The 25,497-nt window shown below is 34.5% G+C and overlaps 1 protein-coding gene across 3 annotated transcripts in view; it reads right to left on the bottom strand.

Moving 5' to 3' along the window:
* Positions 1-25,497, bottom strand: part of cep290 (centrosomal protein 290) — a 57,045-nt gene that overhangs the window by 1,480 nt on the left and 30,068 nt on the right. For 2 of the 3 annotated variants that reach the window (XM_088647190.1, XM_088647192.1), the window contains 14 exons: positions 24,879-25,100; positions 23,775-23,906; positions 21,146-21,291; positions 20,430-20,585; positions 19,916-20,039; positions 11,975-12,700; positions 11,539-11,673; positions 10,141-10,227; positions 9,858-10,022; positions 4,866-4,988; positions 4,362-4,534; positions 4,033-4,174; positions 3,293-3,366; positions 2,754-2,857 (listed from right to left, as the gene is read on the bottom strand). In XM_088647190.1, the coding sequence (XP_088503316.1) occupies positions 2,754-2,857; positions 3,293-3,366; positions 4,033-4,174; positions 4,362-4,534; positions 4,866-4,988; positions 9,858-10,022; positions 10,141-10,227; positions 11,539-11,673; positions 11,975-12,700; positions 19,916-20,039; positions 20,430-20,585; positions 21,146-21,291; positions 23,775-23,906; positions 24,879-25,100 (2,509 nt within the window). The remainder of the gene's footprint in view (positions 1-2,753; positions 2,858-3,292; positions 3,367-4,032; positions 4,175-4,361; positions 4,535-4,865; positions 4,989-9,857; positions 10,023-10,140; positions 10,228-11,538; positions 11,674-11,974; positions 12,701-19,915; positions 20,040-20,429; positions 20,586-21,145; positions 21,292-23,774; positions 23,907-24,878; positions 25,101-25,497) is intronic. The other variant, XM_088647191.1, reaches the window with a different exon arrangement.

Genomic DNA, 25,497 nt, shown 5'->3' with positions numbered 1-25,497 from the left:
ACACTGCAGTTCTCGGTTACAACTTAAACAAGCTTAAAAAATGTCAGTTGGCCTCCCACAATCACACTTTTTCATTATTTACAGATCAGACACTTTGTTCTGCAAAATGTACCTGTTTGAAAATCTGCCGATCTGTTCAATGATCTTGTGCAACAGCCAACCAGTTTTAAACATTTAATATCAGTTTATTTTATTTTTTTCTAGGCATATGGAGGTGTCTGTTAATCACCTGAAAGATTATTGATGTAAGGAACTTAATATTGAAATTTCTAATGAGGTTTTGGAAAAGAGTATAAGCAACATTCAAAGGTACTCTATTAATGTTAGACATACAGTACAATGCAAGGTCATCCTCTACATCGACTCTATTACTTTAAAGCTAAATTGATCAAGATACAGTCACGTGAAAAAGAAAGTACACCCTCTTTCAATTCAATGGTTTTACATATCAGGGTATAAATAACAATCGTCTGGTCCTCACCAACTTCTATTATTAGACAATTCTAGCCTCAGATAACAGAAAACACGTAACGGATTTCACTATGTCATTATTTATTCAACAAAAACTAAGCCAAAATGCAGAAACCATGTGGGAAAAATTAAGTACATCCTTACTGCTTCCATAGGAATTAAGAAAGTAATAAGCAGCCAGATGCAGCTAATCAAATGCATTTGATTCGTTGATCATCAGGAAGTGTGGCCACCTCTATAAAAGCAGAACTTTTGGCAGTTTGGTGATCTGGAGCATTCAGGTGTGTGTTAACACCATGCCAAGGAGGAAAGACATTAGCAATGACCTCAGAGAAGCAATAGTTGCTGCTCATCAATCTGGGAAGGGTTATAAGGCCATTTCCTAACAATTTGAAATCTATCATTCTACAGTGAGAAGGATTATTTACAAATGGAGAACATACAAGACAGTTGCCCATCTTCCCAAGAGTGGGCGTCCCAGGAAATTCACCCCAAATAACATTTATGTTAAGTTTACTGTTAATTCTTAATGTATGTAAGCATTTATTTATATTATTAATGCACGCAACCCTTTTTTCCACAGGTTTAAAGTACTGCTTTAATGCGATTCCCCTTTAAGCGAGGTTTTTGCAGAACGTAACCCTTGCATAAAATAGGGGACACCTGTATTTAGTGATTTTAGATATTGTGTGTTGTTTCTTGGTTATTGTAGTCTTAACATTTTCAAAATTTTGTTAAATGAAATATTTAATTTCAAATGAACTATTGGATGTTACAGTATATATATATAACAAGCTTTGTAGGAGTGTTGACTTATTGTAATGTAGATTCCTTATGGTTATACATCTGTAGTTAGTAGCAATTCAGCAATAAAAGCTCTGGTTGGGAAAACAAAGCCTATTGTGAAATATGTATATTTCTATTAGGGTTTTTTTATGGGATTGTACTGTTTGAGCCCTGGAGCTGTTGGTAAAATAGGTGGGATCAAGGTGGGTACTGCACATTGGTGGTGAAGGAGGGGAGTCCCCATTATCTGTAAAGTGCTTTGAGTGGAGTGTCCAAAAAAAAAAAAACTATAAGTGTAAGCAATTAATAATAATAATATCATCATCATGGATCCAATTATTTGGCCAAACACTTGCTTCTCTCTATCAGGAAGCACAAGGTTTAACATTTCAGCTTGATAATGATCTAAAGCATGCAACCAAATGGACAAAGAAATTGTTAACTGCACAAAAATAAATGTTCTTGATACAGATCTGTTTCAACACCTCAATTCAATCAAACTTTTGAAATCAAGGAGACAGTTTATTGGAAACCAAAGAGGGACCATCACATAACTCCTCTAAGAAGTGCCAGACACTCCAGAGGAATGATGTGCCACAGGAATTTTGTCAGCATATTTCAATAACTAAATCAACTCAGAAAGAGATGTGCTTTCTGGAGTTTAATTATTTCTGACAATTATGACTTTGCTCTATTCAATGTTATTAAGCCTTCAGGTGTATGCACAAATTTGGAAGGAAACTGTATTTTAAATAGTTTTATTCTTTATGGAAGTTAATATTGTAAAATTAAATTTTCAAAACTTAAATGTTCAAACTGAACATTTGTATGGATGAAAGAATTTAAATGTCAGCAGAAAATGCCAAAAAAATATGAAATATATTGATTTTACATTTACCTCCCTGAATCAGTACTTGGTGGAAGTACCTTTCTTGGCAATTATAGCTGGGAGCCATTTTGAGTAAGTCTCTACCAACTTTGTACATTGGCATAGTGCACTTTTTCCTTTCTTTTTAAACACTTGTTCAAATCTTACATAGAAGAGCAGATAATTAGCAGATAATTAACTTCAGCTGAATACAGATTTGTTTTGTGACAAAGTGACAAGTGGAAATTCTTCTCACCATGTAGATTTCTGTTAATTTTCTGATGTTTTTTTTTTACTTGACATTTCAGAGATGGTGCTGGATTTCTATATTTTATATAAAAGTGATTTTCTGACTAAGATAACTGACCTTTGAATTCACCCCTTTCATTCCAAATCTACAAGGTGGTGGTATTTGCTTTAAAAATGATTATAGAACTGTGCAGACAATTTATTTAAAGCAACAGTACAGATTATACTTTTGTTAGAACAACAGCTACTTTTTTAAATGGAAGCAAACAACAAAAGAACATATTGGTGTTATCAAATACATTGGAAATAACTATTTCAAACTGACATGCAGCGTTCATTATCACGAAAATCCCATTTATAAATACATACAGTATCTTACCAGGCTCAGTGTTACTGTCAGCTTCTGCTCCTCTTTGCTGCCTATAAATAGCCAACTGATGAACAAGCTCTGCCTTTTCTTTCTCCAGGCGACTGTTTGTCAGCCTTTCAAAGAGAAAACATTTAATTGTCTCAACTGTCTTATTATTTGAACCACACATTCGACGATTGTTTTTTTGTTAGCAAATAGCAAATATTCTACTTATTTCTGTCAATAACCAGATACCTACAGTATATTATTTAAAGCCTCTTTGCATTTTTTTGCATGAGCAATGCCATACCATTCGTCCAACAGTAGATAAAAATGATTTAATCTAGAAAACCTTTCAAACAGATGGCAATTTCACAATTGATCAGTAAGCAGTAAACATGAAAAGTGAAGAGTAAAAATATTAGAATTTTACTCTACAAGAAAAATATTAAAGTTTTTCTCAGGCACACCATCATTCAAAGATGGCAGCAATAACAGTTTCACATCTTCTAACAGCTATGTAAAAAACATGAAGTTAAATCTTTTCTTATTTGATAGAAGACCTTTACCTGACAAGTTGCAATTCCTTGGCAAGACCTGACTCTGTTTTAGCATCCTCTGGGAAGTGTTTTAGAATCTCAATCTAAATATAAAAATGAAATTATTATAAGACACATGTGATACTGCTTATCACCAATCAGAAAGTACTTAGGAGGAAGCAGATTTTGATCCGTTTAGCAAAGTACTCTCAATAGCCAAAAAGTCACAGACGTCCATCAATTACACTTTTAGACCACTGTGAACAACAAGAACAGCTTAAACAACATGTGATGTATATGCAGCCCGGTTCCACCCTATTCCTCTAGCAGTTTTTCATAGGGTTGGGATGTGGCGTTGTTCAGACAAAGAGGACAAAATGTCTTATTCTTCTCATCCATTCACACAAAGCAAGCTAGTGATAAAGTTTATTAATATTTTTTAGAGGTTCTATAGTATTTCCAACCAGTGAATGTACTTCAAAATGTAGCCTTGGAACTGATGTCTACTCATACCAGAAAGCCATCATTATAAACATAACTAATAAGCACAGAGCATCACATAGGCACAATGGTTGCATTTAGGATATGTGTCATTTCAAACAATTTTATATTACTAAGTTAGTGGTGGAAAGCTTAGAATATTATGCCAGCATGTTTTAATCCTCCAAAAACAAACATTTTCTTGTAATTAATGGCAATCAAATTGAGTTCACAAAAAAAATGTTTACAGACTAACATTGTACATATTAATTTAATAGCAAAGGGCTCACCTGCTCTTTTAGATCATTGATAACAAGTCTAGTTTTCTGTTCCCGTTCCACAGCTTCTTTTAGAAGCTGCTTCATGTCTGTGATACTGCTGTTCTTTCTGGCAATATCCGATTCAAGTTCTTTCATTTTACTCTCATACATCCTAAAAAACAAAAATCATGCTTATCTAGATGCAGGCCGATATAATGTTTGTTATCCAATTGCAAAAATTTAAAATATATAATTCTCATCTTTAATGTTGCATCTTAGCCAAAATCATATCATATTTTATGCCTTGCTGTTCAAATAGACAAAATAAGAATGACTGAATACTTGAGTGTCTAACGCACCTTGTGACCACAATAGATTTCCAACTTTTGCTATCAGCTCCCTCCAGTTGTGGTCCTCTGCTTTCAGCAATGCTGAGCCTTTGATTGGTTTCCTCCAGCTGCACCCTTAGTTTCTCATTTGTAAGTTCCAAATTATTCTTTGCTATTCTCAGTTTTTCTGCTGCTTCTGCTTCCTGTAAAAATTATACACGCAGTCTGCATTCTTAGTTTTTGATCTGACAGTGGGTGCCCTAAAAAAGAAAAGGCTAAATCTCCCTTTATTTCCAGTATTGGCCATATTACCTAAAAGCCTAAATGTAACAAAAAAAAATGTACTAAAGAGTGTAAAAGATGTGTATTGTTAAAAATTAAATGATATGTCATATTCTATTTATTGTACCAATTGAGTGTACCATGGAAAATTTCTAAACATTTTAGGTTCAGTAAAAGGAGGATAAAAGCAGTTGCAAGAATGTTAAATTGGTTATTTATAACAGTCTAGATGTTTTCCTGACTAACCATTACCTTTTTGAGATCCTTGCGTAAACGCTCATTCTCTGAAATTATTTTCTCCATTCCCTTTGTTTTTGACTCATACCTCATGCTTAATTGACCTCCGACTTGTAACTTCAGTTTTTCATAGTCAGACTAAAGTGGAAACAAGGAAGAAGATAAGAGTTAATACTCTGCAAGATAGTCAACACTGACAAGGAAAAACAAGTGAAAATTTCAAAAGGAAGCATGGTATAATTTCACAAATTGTCAAATTGACAATTCACTGCTTAAGAAGAGCAGAAATTATATGAGATATAAATGGGGTCTCTCACAGACATCCCATTCTCTGACCAAATGCACATAATGAGACCATTTTTTCCTGACTTGAAAATAATGTCTGTACATGCAAATTACATTTTGATATTAAAATAAATTCTCATTTTAAAGTGAAATGCAATTAAGTTCCTGTCATTATCTATGGGAGTGATCTACTACATATTTCTAAACCAATGAGCAAAACCCTTAGAAGTAAGTTTTTTTCAACTTGACTATAAAAGAACTGGAACATGGGACTCATTTGTTCAAAAAGTATTTCAATTTGCAACCATCCGGCAAAAATTGTGTTTTAGTCCTCTAATCTTTGGTCAGATGGAAATAATATTTTTAACGTTAAAGGAAGTTTAATTATCATGACAGAATAACAGAGTCTGTCTCCTCTTAGCGGCTCACTGCCTCTAATTTGATCACTTTAAAATGTGTCTGTGAAACTACCTCAAGGGACAATGAACTTGCTGCTTTTCCAGGAACCTCAGCTTTGCATAAGCATAAATGGTTTTCTGAAGAGGTTAACTGAAGAGATAAATCAGCTAAATCGCATCTGTTGGGTGGGGTAATGGTGTCTGCCACATGCAGCACTAAAAGCAATTTAAAGAAGGACTAACTAATGAAATAAATCTGATGAGCATTTTCTTGTTAGTAATTCCATTAATTATGTTTGTATCACACAAATTGTCTTATAGAGTAAGAGTTCCAAGTCACAGACAGCTATATGTTTTACAAAAATGACTCATTTAATCAATTGTGTTGTTCACACTTGAACTTGGCTGTAAATCTTAGGTTTTTAGACACCTAAAATATACATTATGCAAGTACGTTTTTATAAATTAAAGAGAACCATAAATATTTTTGTTATACAATGCAAATTGTTCCATATAAAACTTTGTTTTTCCATGTTCCATGAAACAACATTTATATATTAAATCAGTCAAAAAACATATTGTCCCTTTAGAAACCAGTATACGATAATGCTTAAAAAAACATTTGATAGTTGTACATGTTGTTAGACAGTGGACCTACATTACCTTGCAAAAGTATTCACCCCCTCTCCAATTTTGTTGAATTACAAATGATGTATTCACAGGTTTAAAGTGATCACAATGTGAATGCTAAAGCGGAACACATTAGTGGGTGAAATCAGTCAAATGTTACACAAAAGTGAAAAGAAAAATACAAAACTAAAATATGTTAAATCACCTTTGGCAGGAACTGCAGTCTTAAGGGTAGGTTTCCACTTTAAACATACATTCTGATATGTAATTAAATGTGTATTACCCTAACATACAGGAATTACCCTTCATTCCTTAAGCATTGCACAGTGAAAATGTAAGATGAGATATAACTTAAATAAAATGTTATACCATAACATAACATATGGTTTGTACTGATTCTGAACCTGAATGTATTGATTCTATATGACCTGAAAAACATGTTTTGCTCTTGTGAAACATTATAAAGGAAACATGCCAATATTGAGAAAAAGTTTTAAAGAGCACCTGGTAAGCAACTACCCTTAACTTTTAACTAATTAAATTAAAAGCGAATACAACATGAGATTCAGAAGGTGTGATGTATGATACTGGTAAAATGTGTATGACACACAGCATTTGTAAAAATACAATACAAAGATATGATTCTTCATATCTTTTGTCTGATCAATTTTAAGAAACACTAACTCAATGATTTAAATGTTCTGAGTAATTTAAAAGATTGATAAAAGGTATTGAGAGATAAAAACCATGACAAACAGTTACAAAAAGAAGTAAAATTATCTGATTATTTTGACCCTGTTTCTGTTATGGCCTAAATGGAGAACATGGTTTGTTTTGCTTTGTGAAAATTGAAATTGAAATACAGTAAATAACTGTTCAGCAGCTAAATACAAACCAGAGATCAGATTTATTCTTCAACTACTTGTGATAATTGTATGTGGAAGTACATTTTAAACTGAGAAAAAGATGGACTACCCAAGTTTGTAGCTAGTCAGCTATGTTGTTAAAATTGATAACCTGCCTTATTTCAAGAATTGGCTGAGTGTGATTCTTGTATGAATTAGCTACTAACCAAATTAGATCAAATGGGAAAAGGGAATACTAATGTACTTCCTTGTAGCATATATTTAGCATACATTGGTGTTTTAGTGGAGCATTTTAGTAGCTTTTTAGAGGAGCATTTAGTGAAGCATTTTAGTGAACCCTTTTCCGATTTACATACATATTATTTTCCATAAGCATTATGAATTTCACATGTACAGTGTCTTGCAAAATATCTAGACCCTTGCAGTTTTCACATTTTGTTGCTTTAAAGCTTGCAGTTATGACACTTTGAAGTAGTGATTAATGATATATATATAGTGATTAATATTATACTGTATACACACACTATTCCATAATATTCCATAATTTCCTTAAAAATTATTATTGCATAAGTATTCAAAACCTTTGCTGTATGAAACCCATATTTAGGGGCACAATATTATCTTAACAAGCCACACAATTAGTTCAGTGGTCCCTTTCTGTGCAATAACAGTGGTTTACATGATTTCAGAATATACATATCTCTCTGAGGTTCCGTGGTCAGGTAGTGAATTTCTAAGCTTTCAAAGGAAGTCAGGGATAAAGTCACTTCAATTATTAAGAAACTGAAGTTGCATTTTACCACCCAGACAGTGCTTAGATCAGTCCATGTCTTCAGACTGAGCAGCTGGGCAAGGAGGAAAGGGATGAGGGGTACCATTTTCAGGCCAACAACAACTTTGAAAGATTTATAGTGTTAAATGGCTGAGAAGGGAGAAAACATCTCAGCAACATTCTAATCTCACCACAAGGCTGACTCAACAACAATATACCTTTCAACAGGACAGTGACCCAAAGCACAGGGCTAAAGCAATGCTAGAGTGGCTGAAAAGCTACTGAGCTCAATGGCTGAGATGGGAGAAAATGTGCATTAGTCAGCCAATATCTCAGTGACTCTACACAGCTCACCTATAGGGCAGAGGGGCAACCCACCTAAAATCCCACATGCAGTTTGCAACAAAGCATTTAAGTGATATTGAAAACATGAGGCAAAAAGGTTTTGTTTTCAGATGAGACAAAATTGGAATATATTGATGTAAATGCAAAACATTACATCTGGCACCAAACCAACACAATGCATCATCCAGTTAAGGCAGTTTGTACTGCCAAGAATGGTGGTGGCAGCCTCTTGCCGCATATTCTCTTTAGCAGAGGCTGAAAAGCTTGTTATAATTGAAGGAAAATGGATGTATCAAAGAACAGGAAAATACAAAAGGACGATCTATTTCAGTCTGCTACAGACTTAAAACTAGAGGGGAAATCCACCTTTCGGAAATGAATTGTAAATGACAGTGCAAACTAAAGCCAAGAAAGTGAATGCCATTAATTGGCACAGTTAAAGGTCTGAGCTGAGTGCTACTGAGAATCTGAAGAAAGATCTGAAAATTTGCACCAAACCTTTATGAAAAGAGACTTACCCAAAAAGACACTGCAGCTTTACTTGCTGCAGAAAGTGCTTCCACTAAATATTGAGTTCACAGGTCTGAATGCTTATGCTATCAACACAATTTATTCTCTTTAGATTTTGCCGACATTTCATGTAACTTATCCCAAGAAGTTTTCAGTTTGAACATTCAGGTTTTTAATAAAATAATAAGTTTACAAAATGGTATAATACAGGAATGGGCTGAATACAGGGATACAGGATGGCTTCTGTAAGGACACCTGAACTAACATTCCACTCACAAATTTAGATTTCTTTAAAAACATTTAATTATTTTTTTGCATAAGTATAGATGACTCCCAGTTTCACTTTTTAATTTGCTGTTTCATGATTTTCTTTCCCAATTTCCTGGTTTCTGTTATGTATTATATGTGTACTATTGTACAGCACTTCATGTTCCTTGTATAAACACAAATTAAATTGGAATATCATCAGCTATTAAGACTCTATACTAATAGCCTTGCATCAAAAGCACATTGTGACCAAAGCACAGGGATGCTTTCCTACATGTGGTCTGTTTTGTATTGTGTAATTATTCACTGTGTGGTTGAATTTTCTATATGTGAATCTAGTAACATCTCGTTTACTTTTCCTTTTTTACTGGAGATGGTCTTCACACACCTTGGAGTGGACACAGTGAAAAATGTGAAAAGTGCACAAGAAAGGTTATGGAACTCTGAGCCATAAGTTTTGGTTAGCACTTTAGAAAAAAAAAATGACTCTGAACCTCTGTGGAAGTGTCCTCTTTATATGTGACTTATCCAGTAATTGTACTTGTTTTGATATTGTCATATTCTGTTAACTACTGTATAATACTTTCGGAAATTGTACTCTATTTGTTCTGTATTTCTTATTGTTTAGTAACCTATAATAGTCCGGGCATCTGTCTTAATAAATATGCATATGTAAATTTCCTTTGATTAAAGGATTTATTACACACCACATAAGATAACAGCATGACAGCTATTTATAGAGACTTAATAGAGACAAAAAGCCATCTGAAGTTCTATGGCCCAACTGAGTCCATTCAGTATGAACTATAAGCTACAGACACCAAAGTATTAGACACAGTATTAGGCACTTTTCAAGTAATCCTTGTACAAAACATTTTTGATTGCTAAGAATATTTTCTAAGAAATAGCTATGAGAACTCCACATACTCATTACCTTGAGCTTTTCGTTTTCATTTTCCAGAGCGGTCAGTTGCTCCCTGGATACTATTCCTGGTGCCTTTTTCAGTGCTTCATTTTCTCTTTGCACTCTTTCTACCACCTTCTTCATTAGCCCAATCGTTTTCTCCAGCTCTGGGACTGTCTTACCACTACGTCCAGACTGTACATTAAAAAAGCATTAATATGACATCACTTCCAGGTTCACATGACTTTATATAAGCAAAGAAGCAAAAATTATGTTTCAAAGACTAAACAGTAGACTAGAGTACTATCCTTACCCCACGGACATTGCCAAGTTTTCGCTCAAGTTCAGTCTTCTCCTTTTTAACAATATCACACATCTCCTTAAGGTCTGCAACTTGGTCCTGAAAGTCAGAGTAACTGTGTAAGTACCAGAAATTTTAAACTAAAATACTGTTTACAACCACCATCTTTTTTATTTTATCTGCTGCATTTAACTCTGTCCGCTGTGTAGCCCTATTTCTACATAAATAACAATATATTCCAGGTATCAAAAGACCACTTTTACTTAGTATTGGAACAAATTACAGAAATTTATTATCAGAAAAAGAATAATGTTTTTTTTAGCAAGTGCACTAAAATTATATTGAACAGGTATGACATACTGTAAGTAAATTAATTATACTGATAATGCTGTATCTTATCAGCAATATGCAATCTTATGGGATTCTGTCTCATTAATCTCATACAGCCGGGGCAAGCATGTGCCTGTTCATTGATTTCTGAGCAACGTGTGGTCGCACAAATGTTCATAACTCAAGTCTGGCATGTAGTGCATCCATGGCTTGAATGTCACATTCCTATCTTGAAAAAAAGCCATTGTTACATGACCAGTATGTTGCATGCTACACATTAGTACATGCATCATCTTGCTACCATGCAGACAGGTTGCCATTTATCACTACAAGTGAAGTACCATATTGGCTAGACAATCATGAACAAATCATCACACTTGGACCTCCCCATCGATCCTGGTGAAGTACTGTATCCTGTGGATCACTGCCTATCATTGACAGACTAAGTCTGGATATAATGTCTTCCCAGGTTAAAAACTGCTTGCTGTGAAAACCCATATTATCTAGATAACAGGGGAATTATACAGTAGGTTTCTTTCGTGTTTTTCTTGATTTTCAAAAGGAGTGACACTCAATAGGTCAAATCATCTGTGAGCCACATCTCTTTCATTAGTGAGGTGATTTAGCACTTACACAATAGTCACTCAAGAGTATCATGAATAGTCATTATTGATCACCTAACCAAAATGACACCAAAAGCATTTAATAAATATTCAAAATATATTCCTTTACTTTTCTAAAAATAAACATTAAAATAAAGTGATAGGTAAATAGTGTTTCTTTAGAAGTTTATTTTACTCAAACTATGTTGCTGGGCTTTTTACTTTACAAAACAGTAATGGCCAGCTGATTCCAGATTTATGTACCAAGTCAAGGTCAATCCTACTTTTAAATGAAAATCATTAAAGAACAGATTTCTTTATCCTTACAATGTACAAAGTTTAATAGTAACTTACATCAAAACCCTTGGGTTATATTTAAATCAAGACGAAACTGATTTAATAGTTTCCACCAATGGTAAACAACTCTGGATGTAAAATGTTTTGATCAATATAGTTTTTTCAAAATATTTCCACTTACATTTAATCTAGGTAAATCTTTTCTGGCCTGTTCCAACTGGAAGCGCAATTCCAAGTTTTCTGAAGACAGCTTAAGATTTTGACGCTGCAATTCATGCTCTGCTTGAGATGGTGTATCAGAACCCCTACCAGAAGTCTAAAACAAGAATGTTAAAATGTTTAATAGCATTCAATGCACAAACGTCTTGAACAAATTTGACAAGCTAAATATAAACCGTATGAACAGACTGAATTGAAAAAAGAAGCTTAGTTTCTTAAAGAAGACAAAATTAGCAATTAGAAACAAGGGAAATATTCTATTCTATTATTCTGCTTCTGGGGATGGTACATTTTCATTTATACAATTGAAAATGTCACTCATTCCACTTTTAATTCAGAGACTGTGCTTAGGGTTTCTGCAACTGTGGAGTGGACTAAAAGCACATTTTTATTCTAACCTCATGAACTTCAGAGTGCTTCAGTTCTGGGTCCTCAATGTATTCGCTTTCAGGTAATGTCCCCATTTCTTTATCTGAAATATAAGCTTCATGTTCTACTATTTGTGGTTCTTCTTCATGAACATCTTCACCAGTTTCAAAAGATGGTTCAAGTTCCTGTCCACATTTTAAAGAAAGAACTGACTTTTTCTTGGCAGAATCCTCCTTTACTTCATTCATATCATGTCCATTATTTTCTTCAGTGCCATTTTCTCTCTGTTTTGCACATAGTTCACCCTCTTCATTAGTCACACTTTCACTGTGTTCTGAGTCAGTCTTTTCAGATACAGGATGATCACAGTCAGCAATGTTCAGTTTACCCTCCTTATCATGATCTCTAGCACTTTCACATTCATTAGGGGACCTCAATACGTCAAGATTAGACCCTTCAACATCAGTCTGTTCTTCTGTCATGGGATTCTCCGCTATTCCTGGATCTCTCTCATCAAGTTTATCCTTATTCAACCCTGCTCTGTCTTCAAGGTAGGTTTCATAAAAATGTGTGTCACTTTGGTTCTTTTCTTCAATATCACTTATGCTCTTAGCTTCTTGTGGAAATAGTTTTTCACTCTCAGTAATGCTGTACTCTTTACCTGAGCTTTCATTTTTAACTGCATATTCTTTATATTGAGTCTCCTTAGGAGATGTGAGCATATTAGAGGAGGAATGGAGAACTGAAATGTTATCCTTAGAGCACAGAAGAAGATAAAAACAGTTGGAAAAGAAGAAAGAAAAAGATAAAGATAAGGAACAGGATAAGAAAAACATCATTATGTTTTATGTTAAAGGTAAATTACATGGAATTAGCCAAGACTACCTTACAAATGCACTTTCATTTTTAAAGTTCATTATAACTGTGATTGTGAATACATATAATCTGTAATAAACTTATGTTTAATGTTTGAACATTATTTTTTTAACCATTTCTTGCTCAACCCCTTTACATTAACTAAAAGTCCATTAACTCTATTGTCAATCTAAATTTAATCTAAAGCATCAATGTTTTTTCCTAAATTACTTTGATTAATGAAGAACGCTACATATTTTTTTCTAATTTCTAATGTTACATACACAACAATGCAATATGCAATATCTTTAGAAAAGTAATTTAAGGAATCCCCACAGTATTTTGCAAAATATTAAACACCTTTATACAGGTGTCTTATCTTAAAGGCTATTATCATGTTTTCCTGTTCACCTTGGGTTCACACTTACACAGTGCAATACAGTATAAATTACATGAAGGTATTGCTTTTCATTCTGAATGACTCCAAAGTGCTTTACACTTTGGGGGTGGGGGAATTTTAGGCGACCCAGATTGTGCAATATCAAGAAGGATAAAAGGCAGAACACTGGGGCTAACATGCCTACTCTTATAAAAACTACCATGGAATTTTTAATGACGAAGTCAAGAACTCAGTTTAATGTCTCATCTGCAGGGTGGGATAGTTTGGAAATTCTGAACCAGAGGGAAGAGTGCAATCTGCAACTAGCACCACAGCAGCAACCTTTTGTTTTTTTACAGATGCAGCCATTCAAAGTGCGCGGTACACACACGTACCGGAGGTAATTGGCTACGGCGTCGCACATTGTGACGCACGATGACGCGCGGTACCGCGGTACGTGATTGGTTGACCGACAGGGGCACTCGTGGTCTGTTGGTCTGTCGCAGAAAGATTTACAGTAAACGTCTTTACTGTGCCCGTTGTAGTATTGAATATTTATTTGGAATTTTACCACTGAAGGGAAATCTTAGTGCCTGAGCATAAAAAGAATAGGAGCATACTGCAACGCGTGTGAAGGCCATAAACGATATTAATTTTGGAACTTAAACTTACAGTATATGGCTGGTCTCGGTACTTTAAAGAAAACATACACACCAGTATTCCATTTCTCCCTAAACATTTTAAGCATCAAAGTCTTTAACTAACATGATACCGGAGTCAACAAGCATACTTTTAGAATTTGATTAAAAGGGAATATAATATGGAATCGTGTATCTAAAGAAATTGATAACGATATAATTATATTCATGTTGCAAAAAAACTGCAACGGACATAAAAACTCCCTTGCTTTTAACAGAGCGTTCCATAATTCCTAACTACGAAAATTATTTAAACTGCGACACTTATCATTCAACCAGAGCTCGAAATATCACAAGGATCCTCTAGAGCACAGCAAAGACTGTATTAAAAGAATCGCGTATCTAAAGAAATTAATAAGATATAATTATATTCCTGTACTGCGACAGGGCTGTGTAGGGCTGTTTCACCTCTCTCTTCATGTGACTCTATTCAAAAGCCATTTAGCAAAGAGGGGATGAGAAGAGTGACAAACTAGTATACAGTTCTTTAAAACATTAATAAAATAATAATAATAAAAACAATAATAAAAAACATTGCCACACCCGGACCGTTAAACCAACGCATTAGCACGTCAAAGCCCATTGAGGAGCCGGGCGCAATAACTGTTTTGTCCCTTGATTTACTGATCTGCATTTATTACAGAAATCGAGTTCCTGCTCTTTGCAGAGGACCTGGTCCTGCTGTCGCCCACAAAACAGAGGCTGCGGCAGAACCTGGCGCTGCTGGAGCAGCACTGTCAGACCTGAGCGCTGACAGTCAATCCGGACAAGACCAGAGTTATGGTTTTCCAGAAAAAAAGCCAGAGCTCCAGTAGTCTTCCTGAAATCGTCGGATTATGAACGAATAAAAGCATCTTATTAAAAACACGTTTGCGTTTGTTTGGGAGCTATATTATGTATTTTTCATATGTAAGATATAATGATGTGTTCCCGCTTACACATCGCACGACTTTAAAAGCTAGAAAAACAGGTTTCGATTCACATTATCTGGTGAGCCTTGTTTTGTCAAAGGACAGCACAAAAAAAACAGACATTGTGTGGTACAGAACGGATATAAAAACTCCCTTGCTTTTAACAGAGCGTTTCATAATTGCGAACTACGAAATTTATTTAAACTGCGACACTTATCATTCAACCAGAGCTCGAAATATCACAAGGATCCTCTAGAGCACAGCAAAGACTGTATTAAAAGTATACTAGTGACAAACTAGTATACTTTAGATATTTTTTTCTGAACCGGGGAAAATCTGATCATGTTTCTCTATAACAATAATAAAAACATTATTTTACATATCACCTTTATGTGATATCACCTTAAGGACAGCACATACAAGGGTTAATTGCACAATGGACCGCGCAAAGAAATTTAATATAGTCTTCTTTAGGTGTTAGGGCAGGAGTGGATCGCAGAAGGCATAATCAGCAAATTAGGAAAACAAAGAACAGGACAGGTGAGACATTTATCCAGAGAGCGAGTGATCAGAAAAAGGAAGAGCTGTTACGCCCAGGTTTTAGCTCTCTCTCTGCTGAATGAATAAAAGCATTTTATTAAAAACGTGTTTGCGTTTGTCTGGGTATTTACTTTGTAATCTGTGGTTTACATCTACTGTATTGCTTTGAGATGCCACTTTTAAAGGTGATATGTGAAATAAAGTTTTTTATTATTGTTATAGAGAAACATGATCAGATTTTCCCTGGTTCAGAAAAAAGACGATTAAAATCTGTAATCTTTCCACTTGTATGTCATCGGAAAATACAAGAAGTTTCTGCTTTGTGTAAGGATGGTATCAAAAAGTAATCTAAGTGGTGAGAAAGCTGTGCTCCTCAAAGCGCTGTACAGGATAAAAACAACAGCAATAGTGTTAAGCTGGGCAAACGATTTTTTTATAGAAATACAAAATGAGATATAATGATGTGTTCCGGCTAAGACATTAACGAGTACAACCCCCCTCTCTGCGGGAGTGCTGGCTGTGACGAATTAAACCGGTTTCACAGGTATTTTCAAAGTAGGAAGTATAGTACTTACTAGTTAAGAAAGCTAGGCTCCTCAATGAAATCGCTTTAACATGCTAATGCGTTGGTGTAACAGTCCGGGCGTGGCAAGCTTCTAATGTCAACTCGACTCGATTGGAAGACAATGAACATATTCTAGCCCTAAATGAATTAATAGCAAACGTGGTTTACATAAAAGACATTTTTCCAAGAAAGTTGATAATAATACGATCTATAGTTGAAATCTGAGCCTAAATATAAAGAAAAAGCATTTTCAGAGAGCAATCACGCTGTGTTTATGTATAAATCTAATTACTTATTCGTTTAAAACGCTATATAAAATAAAGTTTATTTAAAGTTGAATGATAAGTGTCGCAGTTTAAATAAATTTCATAGTTGCCAATTATGAAACGCTCTGTTAAAAGCAAGGGAGTTTTTATGTCCGTTGCAGTTTTTTTTAAACTGAACTTGTTTGAATTGACTGAGCTCCGTTCTGTACCACACAATGTCTGTTTTTTTTTGTGGTGTCCTTTGACAAAACAAGGCTCACCAGAAAATGTGAATCGAAACCTGTTTTTCTAGCTTTTAAAGTCGTGTAATGTGTAAGCGGGAACACATCATTATATCTTACATATGAAAAATACATAATATAGCTCCCAAACAAACGCAAATGTGTTTTTAATAAGATGCTTTTATTCGTTCATAATCCGACGATTTCAGGAAGACTACTGGAGCTCTGGCTTTTTTTCTGGAAAACCATAACTCTGGTCTTGTCCAGATTGACTGTCAGCGCTCAGGTCTGACAGTGCTGCTCCAGCAGCGCCAGGTTCTGCCGCAGCCTCTGTTTTGTGGACGACAGCAGGACCAGGTCCTCTGCAAAGAGCAGGAACTCGATTTCTGTAATTAATGCAGATCAGTAAATCAAGGGACAAAACAGTTATTGCGCCCGGCTCCTCAATGGGCTTTGACGTGCTAATGTGTTGGTTTAACGGTCCGGGTGTGGCAATGTTTTTTATTATTGTTTTTATTATTATAATTTTATTAATGTTTTAAAGAACTGTATACTAGTTTGTCACTCTTCTCATCCCCTCTTTGCTAAATGGCTTTTGAATAGAGTCACATGAAGAGAGAGGTGAAACAGCCCTACACAGCCCTGTCGCAGTACAGGAATATAATTATATCTTATTAATTTCTTTAGATACGCGATTCTTTTAATACAGTCTTTGCTGTGCTCTAGAGGATCCTTGTGATATTTCGAGCTCTGGTTGAATGATAAGTGTCGCAGTTTAAATAATTTTCATAGTTAGAAATTATGGAACGCTCTGTTAAAAGCAAGGGAGTTTTTATGTCCATTGCAGTTTTTTTGCAACATGAATATAATTATATCGTTATTAATTTCTTTAGATACGCGATTCCATATTATATTCCCTTTTAATCAAATTCTAAAAGTATGCTTGTTGACTCCGGTATCACGTTAGTTAAAGACTTCGATGCTTAAAATGTTTAGGGAGAAATGGAATACTGGTGTGTATGTTTTCTTTAAAGTACCGAGACCAGCCATATACTGTAAGTTTAAGTTCCAAAATTAATATCGTTTATGGCCTTCACACGCGTTGCAGTATGCTCCTATTCTTTTTATGCTCAGGCACTAAGATTTCCCTTCAGTGGTAAAATTCCATATAAATATTCAATACTTAAACGGGCACAGTTAAGACATTAAATATACATATACATACTGTATACAGTACAGTTTGCATACGGTAATATGTTTATGTTCCTAAATCAATCTGTTTTATGAGCATGTGAAAGGCATGGTGAATCGATTCTCAAAAATTACTGTACTTTGCATGATTGGAAACAAATGTGTGATTGCGAAATGCTGTGGTGTTACTTTTACAAAGATGGTCAATTAAAAAAAGAATGTGGACCAGGGCAATACTTTGAGTTTACACTTACAGCTTGTCCAAGGTCATTCATTATTAATACTATTAGTAATATCTTCATTAAAGACTTTGATGGCGACAGCTCAAACATGAGAGGTTGAGCTTTATTAGCTCCACCTTGCGGAAATTCCGGATACTATTATTTTGCTTGCTGTATTATAGGAGAATTTACGGTAACTAGCAGTATTTACCGGTAACTCGCGGTAGACTACGTACAGCACACCGGAAAATAATGCGGTATCGCCCGCGCATTTTGAATGGCTGCATCTGTATATAAAAACAAATAATATATGCTGCCTTACAGCTTAGATCCTGGGTTTCACTGATTTAGATTTGTACACCCTGCAATTGACTGGCATCCAATCCAAAGTGTCATATTTTGTGCCCATAGAGTCCCACATTGGGCTTTATACAGGTACAAGAGAACAAAATGGCAGCACCAAGGTAAAGTCACTTAAAAGGGCATTGAACCAATATTTGCAGTCAGTCTACCAGCATTTGGATATTCTGCAGGAATTAAGCAGAACCATTCATCCACAAGAAAATCAATCAACTCACACCTGGGTGACGAAGGTGGAAAAAGCTGTCTAGGGTGCCATTCCTAAGTAAATCCCATAAATGCTTGACAGAGCTCAGAGCTAGAAACCAATGGTCTTCCACATGTGGAAGTGCATTAAAATCTAGACTCAAAACCATTCTTTTCATAAAAGCTTTTAATTAGTGTCTGTATCTGCTCCATTGCTCCATTTAGCACTTCTAAATATTTTTCTTTCTTATATGTACTTACTTTGTAATTTGATATTATTAGAACTGTTTTTTACACCTACTGTAAAGCACTTTGAGATACTATACTACTTTTAAAGGTGCTATAATCCTCTTCTTTTTCTTATTATATGTGCTCTGTGAATGGGGGCATTGTCATCCTAGAAGACACCCTTTCTGGCAAAAAATAAATGCTGGAACACATGGTGAAGATAATCCCTTATTATCATTAAGTAGCAATTAGCACTGACCTTGCCAAAGAGTGCACCTAAACCCTGGAACCATCTGGAATCTTCAATATTGCAACCAAGTAATCATGACTGTAGAGTTCATGTTGGTGTCACACTTGCACTTGTCTATATTACTTTTCTTAACTGCTTGGTAGTCCTTTGCACGACCTGACTCACAAACATGCATTGCCAGGTGTGATGAGTCATTTGTACATTGCAATCCAACTAAGGAATGCTGCTCTGTTGAGTTACTGTTATGTTTTTGAACCACATCTACAGTAGAATGTCTCAATATACAGTACATGGGATATATTGCTTTCAACATATTGGTTGTCCATCATTTAACCAGGTGTTTCCATTTTGTCATCCACTACATATATATACAAAATAGTTCCTTTTTAAGCCTCGTGCAAGATATTTAAAAATAAACAAGCCGTATCATACTTGTACTAACAGCTTTTCCTGTTTTATATGTATGTCACAAGTACCAAATTGATTTCTATATGCTTATGATTTTTTATAGAAGTGTAAGGAACAAAAAACAACTCAAGATTTCTGCATTAAAAGGAAAATAACATTACAGGACTACTGAAACTTATATTTTTCAGTAGACTATATCAGATTCTAATATTATAATTGATTACATAAGTTTCAGTCAGTCACAAAAAAGGGGAATGTGTCGAACAGAAACGGCAGCAAACGAACTGTAAAAACACCAAACACAAATCATGGATTGGGTACTCAGCAACTGAAATTTAATGTTGATTAAGACAAAGAGATATATAGGAGGTAGAATTAACACTTTTTAAAAACTGTATACATAATTCTGGACTGCAGGAAGCTATGTGTGAGGGTCTGAATGCTTATGTATTATGCATCCCAAAAGTAAGGGGAGTAACAATTTGAATTTAAATTGAGTTATGATTATGTTATGATTAAATCTAATGCACTTGTAAGACCAAAACAATGATATAGTAGTTTTAGAAAGAACCAAAGTAAAGCAACATGAATGACTGTTAGTTGTATATTTCTGCCAGGACACTGTTCTATTAAAAGCTTTAGGTAATATTTTAAAGATTTCCTTCCAAGAACAGAAAGATACTGTACTTACTGAAGGTCTTGAAAGTGGTTCTTTTGTAAGCTGCTTTTCTAGAGAATGAATTTTTTCCTCTAGGTATCGATTTTTCAGATTTAAGTCTTCCATTGCTATGTCTCGGGGCAAAGCCTGCTGTTGTCTGAAAATGAAACAATTTACAATAATGACATTCAATATTAATAGATATGTGATTTCAAAACTGAACATCAATACATAAGTGGAGGGAAGAGTTTGTTTCAATTTATCATAATGGGAAATAACATGTTAAGAGGAGAAAGAAAATGACAGCACACATCTCCTTTTCAACAGAGAAAATCAGAATTTCTAAAGGTAGTACATTCACCAAAACATGTGTTAAATTCTAAGGCTTTTAGTACTCTTTAAAACTTAATTCTTTGAGACTTGGACAACACACTGAGTTTGTGAAAGGGATTTTACTTAAGTTTACTATTGGTTAACCATGCATTTTCCATCTTTAATGTCACAACAGTCAAGAGACTAGAAGAAAAGCCTAATATACTACACTCACTTTATTAAAACAATTTGGTGCTCAAGGTCTGAATTTCTCCTCTTGAGTTCTTCAATCATTTTTTCAGATTCTAAAGTTCGAGCTCCCACTACCTGATCTACAGTCACACCACGGCTTTTGAGTTTCTTCTGCAGGGCTGCTTTTTCCTGATCAGTTCTAAAAGTTGAAAATATTCAGGATAAAAGTAAAAGAGCACAGGGAAATACTTTCACATACATAAATAGCTATGGCTAAACAGGAAATTCAGAAAAACACCATCGTAATGTGCAATTGTGGCAAAGGGCAATGGTAGGGGTGGTGAAGATATGAAAAGGGACAAAAGCTGGGAAGGAAGGGGCAATACCCTGCTTTTGATGTTACATGAGTGAGGTTTTGTCATCTCTCCAAAAATTATGTTTCTTGAAATCCAATTATCATCATTAATAAAATAAACATTGACAATATTACTGTCACAAATAATGATTTAGTTTAAAATCATAGTACCCCGGAAAAACAGCACAACTTATTAAGCATTACTTGCTTGAAGTTTAGTTATGCAGTGACATCTAGTGTTCATATAAGCGATATATACTGACCCCTAGGATGGTTGGACAACTACAATTTTTAACTACAGTTGTTTACACCTTAATCAAATAAAATTGGCTACGGTTAATTATGAAACATGCTATACCAACAAAAAAATTAAGTTACTGGGAGAAAAACACACTGAAACTGACCTGGCATAGAGGTCCTTTAATGTACTGAGCTGTTTTGTTAGGGTATCAATCTCTTTCTCCTTTTCTTTTAATTTGTTCCGAACACTTTCTAGTTTAGCTTGCCATTTTTTGCTTTCTTCCCATCTTATTATTTCTTCTTTTGTTGTCTAAATGAAGACAGGAAATGAAAGGAATAATGATTAATGGTTCTAGAAGTTGCCTTATGTTTCAGAAAACACTCACAGAAACAGTGCAAAATCACTAAATAATGTACATTCAAGAACATGAAAAACCAAACCAAAATTAAGCCACTCTAGAGAAAAGTTTAATAAAATCATTAGGCCTAAGTCTTCATTCAAATACAAATACAATAGGATCTCAACTTCTGCAAATTTAACATTATCAGTGTGGGACCATATGTTTATCTGCAATTATTTGTGATCAGAGGATGTGCAGAGCCAATATGTGTGCTGTTTTTGTGCCTTTTGAATGGTTAGGAGCTTAAAAACTTTTCCTCAATTTTTGAACCAAATATTAATCTTTATCCTATCAATATGTTTTAATAGAAGGATGGAAAAATAACCTATTTTTACAAAAAATGTACATTTGTTTGACAACATAGAACTATAATAAAAGAAAATTCACATTATTCATGTTTGGAAATTATGCTGCCCATTCATGTTTTAAAGTAAGGTTTCAACATTTGTGAATTTAACATTCGCAATTTTTTTTTGTATTCTTATTATTTTGCAGAACATTGTAACTGGTTTCAAACAGCACCTAGCAACTAAAAGGGACTCTTTCACTATATTTGAAGGGGAATAATAATATTAAATGAATTATCCATTAGATTATTATACTCCATATACAAATTATACTCCATAACTAGTAACTATTTATCTTACCTAACTCAAATTAATAATTATTTTACAGACACAATGTTTATATGACTAATTTATGTTCTGAAAGTTGAGTCTTCTAAGAATAGCTTGTACCAACAGATTTAGCTTATGAAAGCTGAAACATGCAGTGTTAGGCAAATATGGTTTTTGTTAATTTACATAATGTACTTTTCTCCTTAGCTGTTTACAGGCATATCTGCTATAACACGATAGTGGTAGAAACCACCATGTTACAGAAAATTGTTATAGAAACCATTGGTTCAATGGGAATGAAGTTGTTATGGGGCAAATAGTAAGGATTCACTATAAGAAAGGCATTTGTTCTACAGTAATTAGCCATATTATTAGTTTCAACGTATTACTTTTGTATAATATGTGTTTTGTGATCATTTGAAATATAAAACAGTGGGGAAAAAATTAAATAAGACATAATATGCGTCAGTATTTCCATCACTAAACAAAGACTAATTTTGCAGTGGAGGAGAGTGAAAACATTTTTCATTAGAAACTTTAACAATATACAGTACACTACTATAAGCCCAGCAGCACAAATGCTATCATGTATCCTTTAGTTTCTCTCATGTCATTTTATAACATCAAACATTCGTTCTGGATTAATAGCTTTCCTTTTCATGTGCACCACACATATGTATGTAATGGTACAAGCCAAAGCTTTGGTCAGGGCCTCCTCTGGGAGTAAAAACTGGAAACACCTGGCTTAATTGCCTAATTAGTAAGCTGTGTGACTGGAGTGCCACTGGAAGAAAAGAACTGATTTGATTGGTCCAACTGGTGATCCCGCATTCCACAGGCTTGACTCATTTGGCAATTGGAGCTATGCTGTGTGGTTCTGTGTGTAGGTTCTTGCAGTTTAAAGAGAGAGTGTCAAGAACTGGGTTGTTACATCAGCAGACCAGCTTGCAGTATCTACAGTATAATGGGTTGCAAGACTGAGAAGGTTAAAGGAAGATTTGCATGGATTTTTTCTATTAGTGAAAATACGTTTTTGGAGATGGTTAGCTATTTGGTGTGCAGTACGGGAGGAACAGTGGTTGTAATCCACCAATGGTTTATTTTGTCTGTCGTGTTTTAGTAGATAGTCTTGTGTTAGTTGTATTTTCACTATCCATGTTTCTGTGAAGAAGCTTTTGGGGTTTTTTTTGGTCTCCCTATAAGTGTTCCTGAGAAAATCCATGAGGTTGCTGGTGATCCAGATTGGGCCCCAGGGCCTTAATTAATCTATTGTTTGTCCTGGAACCTTGACTTGTGAGCTTTTGGAATTTGGTCTGTCTCGCTGGAGGAAAGAGGTCCTGGTCTACACTACCCTGGCAGACAGGATTCTAAGACACTAGTAGAATGCCTCATACTCATTGTATGAGTAAAAAACACCTACATGTATATTTATTATTTTTATTGCTGTTTCCAAAGAATGAAAATATAGTGGGTGAGGACTGTGAACAACTTTAATATGTATATAGGTTGGATAAAGACTGCTGCCAATGCATAAGAGAATATGCCAGCATCCCAAGCATGTGTTGGTTGTGCAGCAGCCTCACTGCAGCAGTTTTATTCTATGTGTGTGACTAATTCCAGTATGGTTAAATTGTGTTAGAGCCAACATGCACTCATATTATGGTGCAAGTGTTTCCCAATAAATCAACTGTGTTATATCCAATTTGTGGTATGGAAATGTTATAGCAGAAATGACTGTACTTAAAAGCTAAACAGAAATCAAGAAACTATTTTACCTTATCTTCTTTCATGGGTTTTCTTTCCACTGGAGATTCTGTATTTTTACTCTCTAACTCAGATTCTAGCCTTTTCACCTTCTTTTGAAGTTCATCTAGTGTAGCACATTTTCCTTCACCATCAGACTTATTCTGAAAATATTTAGTATAAAAATCATGAACTATACAAGGTATATTTTCAATTTTATAGAGTGCTGTTGATTTGAAGTAGTTTCAGAATTCCAAAGACATTTCAAAGGAATAATTTCTTTAAAATACATATTCTGTAGATTAAAAGGCCAGCCAGATTATTTAACAAGAATAACACTGTCTACATTGTTAGCACATTCTAGGGTCAGCTAGAGAGTAAAGCTAAAATTCACATATTGAAATGTTCCAAAGAAAATGTAACATTTTTGGTGAAGAAACAGGACAAAAGTCTTTTGAGATTTGCTACTGGAAAATTCACAAAGATAAGCTCTGCTGTAATCACTGCTTACAATGCTTTAGCCTGTTTTAGAACAAACACATTGCCCATGCAATTGGTAAGTTAAAGGTAAACATAGTTTACATCAATATGGTGAATTAAAAAAATTATCCCTGACTTGACATTTTTTCAGCATGGTAAGAAAAAATCTCCCTTTTGTCCTGTGTGCATCAGAATAGAAAAGAAAAGCATATTATAAAGAAAACAAAAAAAGCTTAGTTCTAACACAAAACAAATTATCAGCGTGACTTCTGAAATGAGAAAAATAATTAAGAGTTAGGTGCTGGACATTCAGAGACACATGTATCCTACAGATGCTGAAAAGCTCACAAAGTTCTGCTATAAAATCATAATTCTACAGCTCACTTGACTCAAAACAAATCATACCTATTCAGCACTATTATAGGGAATTTATAACATCAGCCACTATGAGGCACAGACTTGATTTGAACCTACATTATAAAAGTTGAAGGACTCCGCTCATTGAAAGGATGCTGTTGAAACAAAGTTAGACAAAGCTTTCCTTCACAATGTTAAAATGTGGAACAGAAAAATTTAAGCCTAGAATGTTTTTTTCTTATTAAATATATACAGCTATAAAAATTAAGCTTTAGCTTTAGGTTCCACACATTCATCACCTGCAGGCTGCTGGTGAGCCTCTTGATTCTTTTTTTCAGCTCTTCATTCTCTTTGTCCAGTTCATCTCTCTCTGTCTGCAGTTTGGACTGAGACTTCTGACTTCTTTGCAATTCTCTGTTCAAACTTTCCACCTCGTCTTTCAAGGAGTTTTCCCTGTTCTTTATCATTTTAAGGCTGTCCTTGGCTGTCTGGAGTTCTTCACTTAGATCTTGAATACGAGACTAATATTACAAATAAAATGAGGAAGAGTGACATTTATATATTTTAAAGAAATTGTCATATACATTTTGGAAGGATAGATAAAAATAAAAAAAATAAATGTGGTCTGACAGTGTTAAGACATAGTGAAGCAAATATCATCCAGTATAAGAATTAAAATAAAGTTTTACTAAGGCCATTTTCTAGACGTTTCACACTGTCCATTCTTATTTCTCATATGTTTAACCATCTGTATCATACAAATATTATTTACAATATAACCCTAGACATCATTTAATACAAGGGCCTGAAAAACAAATCTTTGAGTGCCTAGTACATATTGGTTTCGTAAAGGACTTCAGAGCCTAATTAAAAGTATTACAATTATGTACAGTATCTTAGAAAAGCTCAATAATTAAT

The sequence above is a fragment of the Lepisosteus platostomus genome, chromosome 9 (genome assembly GCF_059453375.1).
Source record: "Lepisosteus platostomus isolate fLepPlt1 chromosome 9, fLepPlt1.hap1, whole genome shotgun sequence".
Lineage (NCBI taxonomy): Eukaryota > Metazoa > Chordata > Actinopteri > Semionotiformes > Lepisosteidae > Lepisosteus > Lepisosteus platostomus.
Note: the sequence above shows the minus strand (reverse complement) of the source record. Positions and strands in the feature narration are given on the sequence as shown.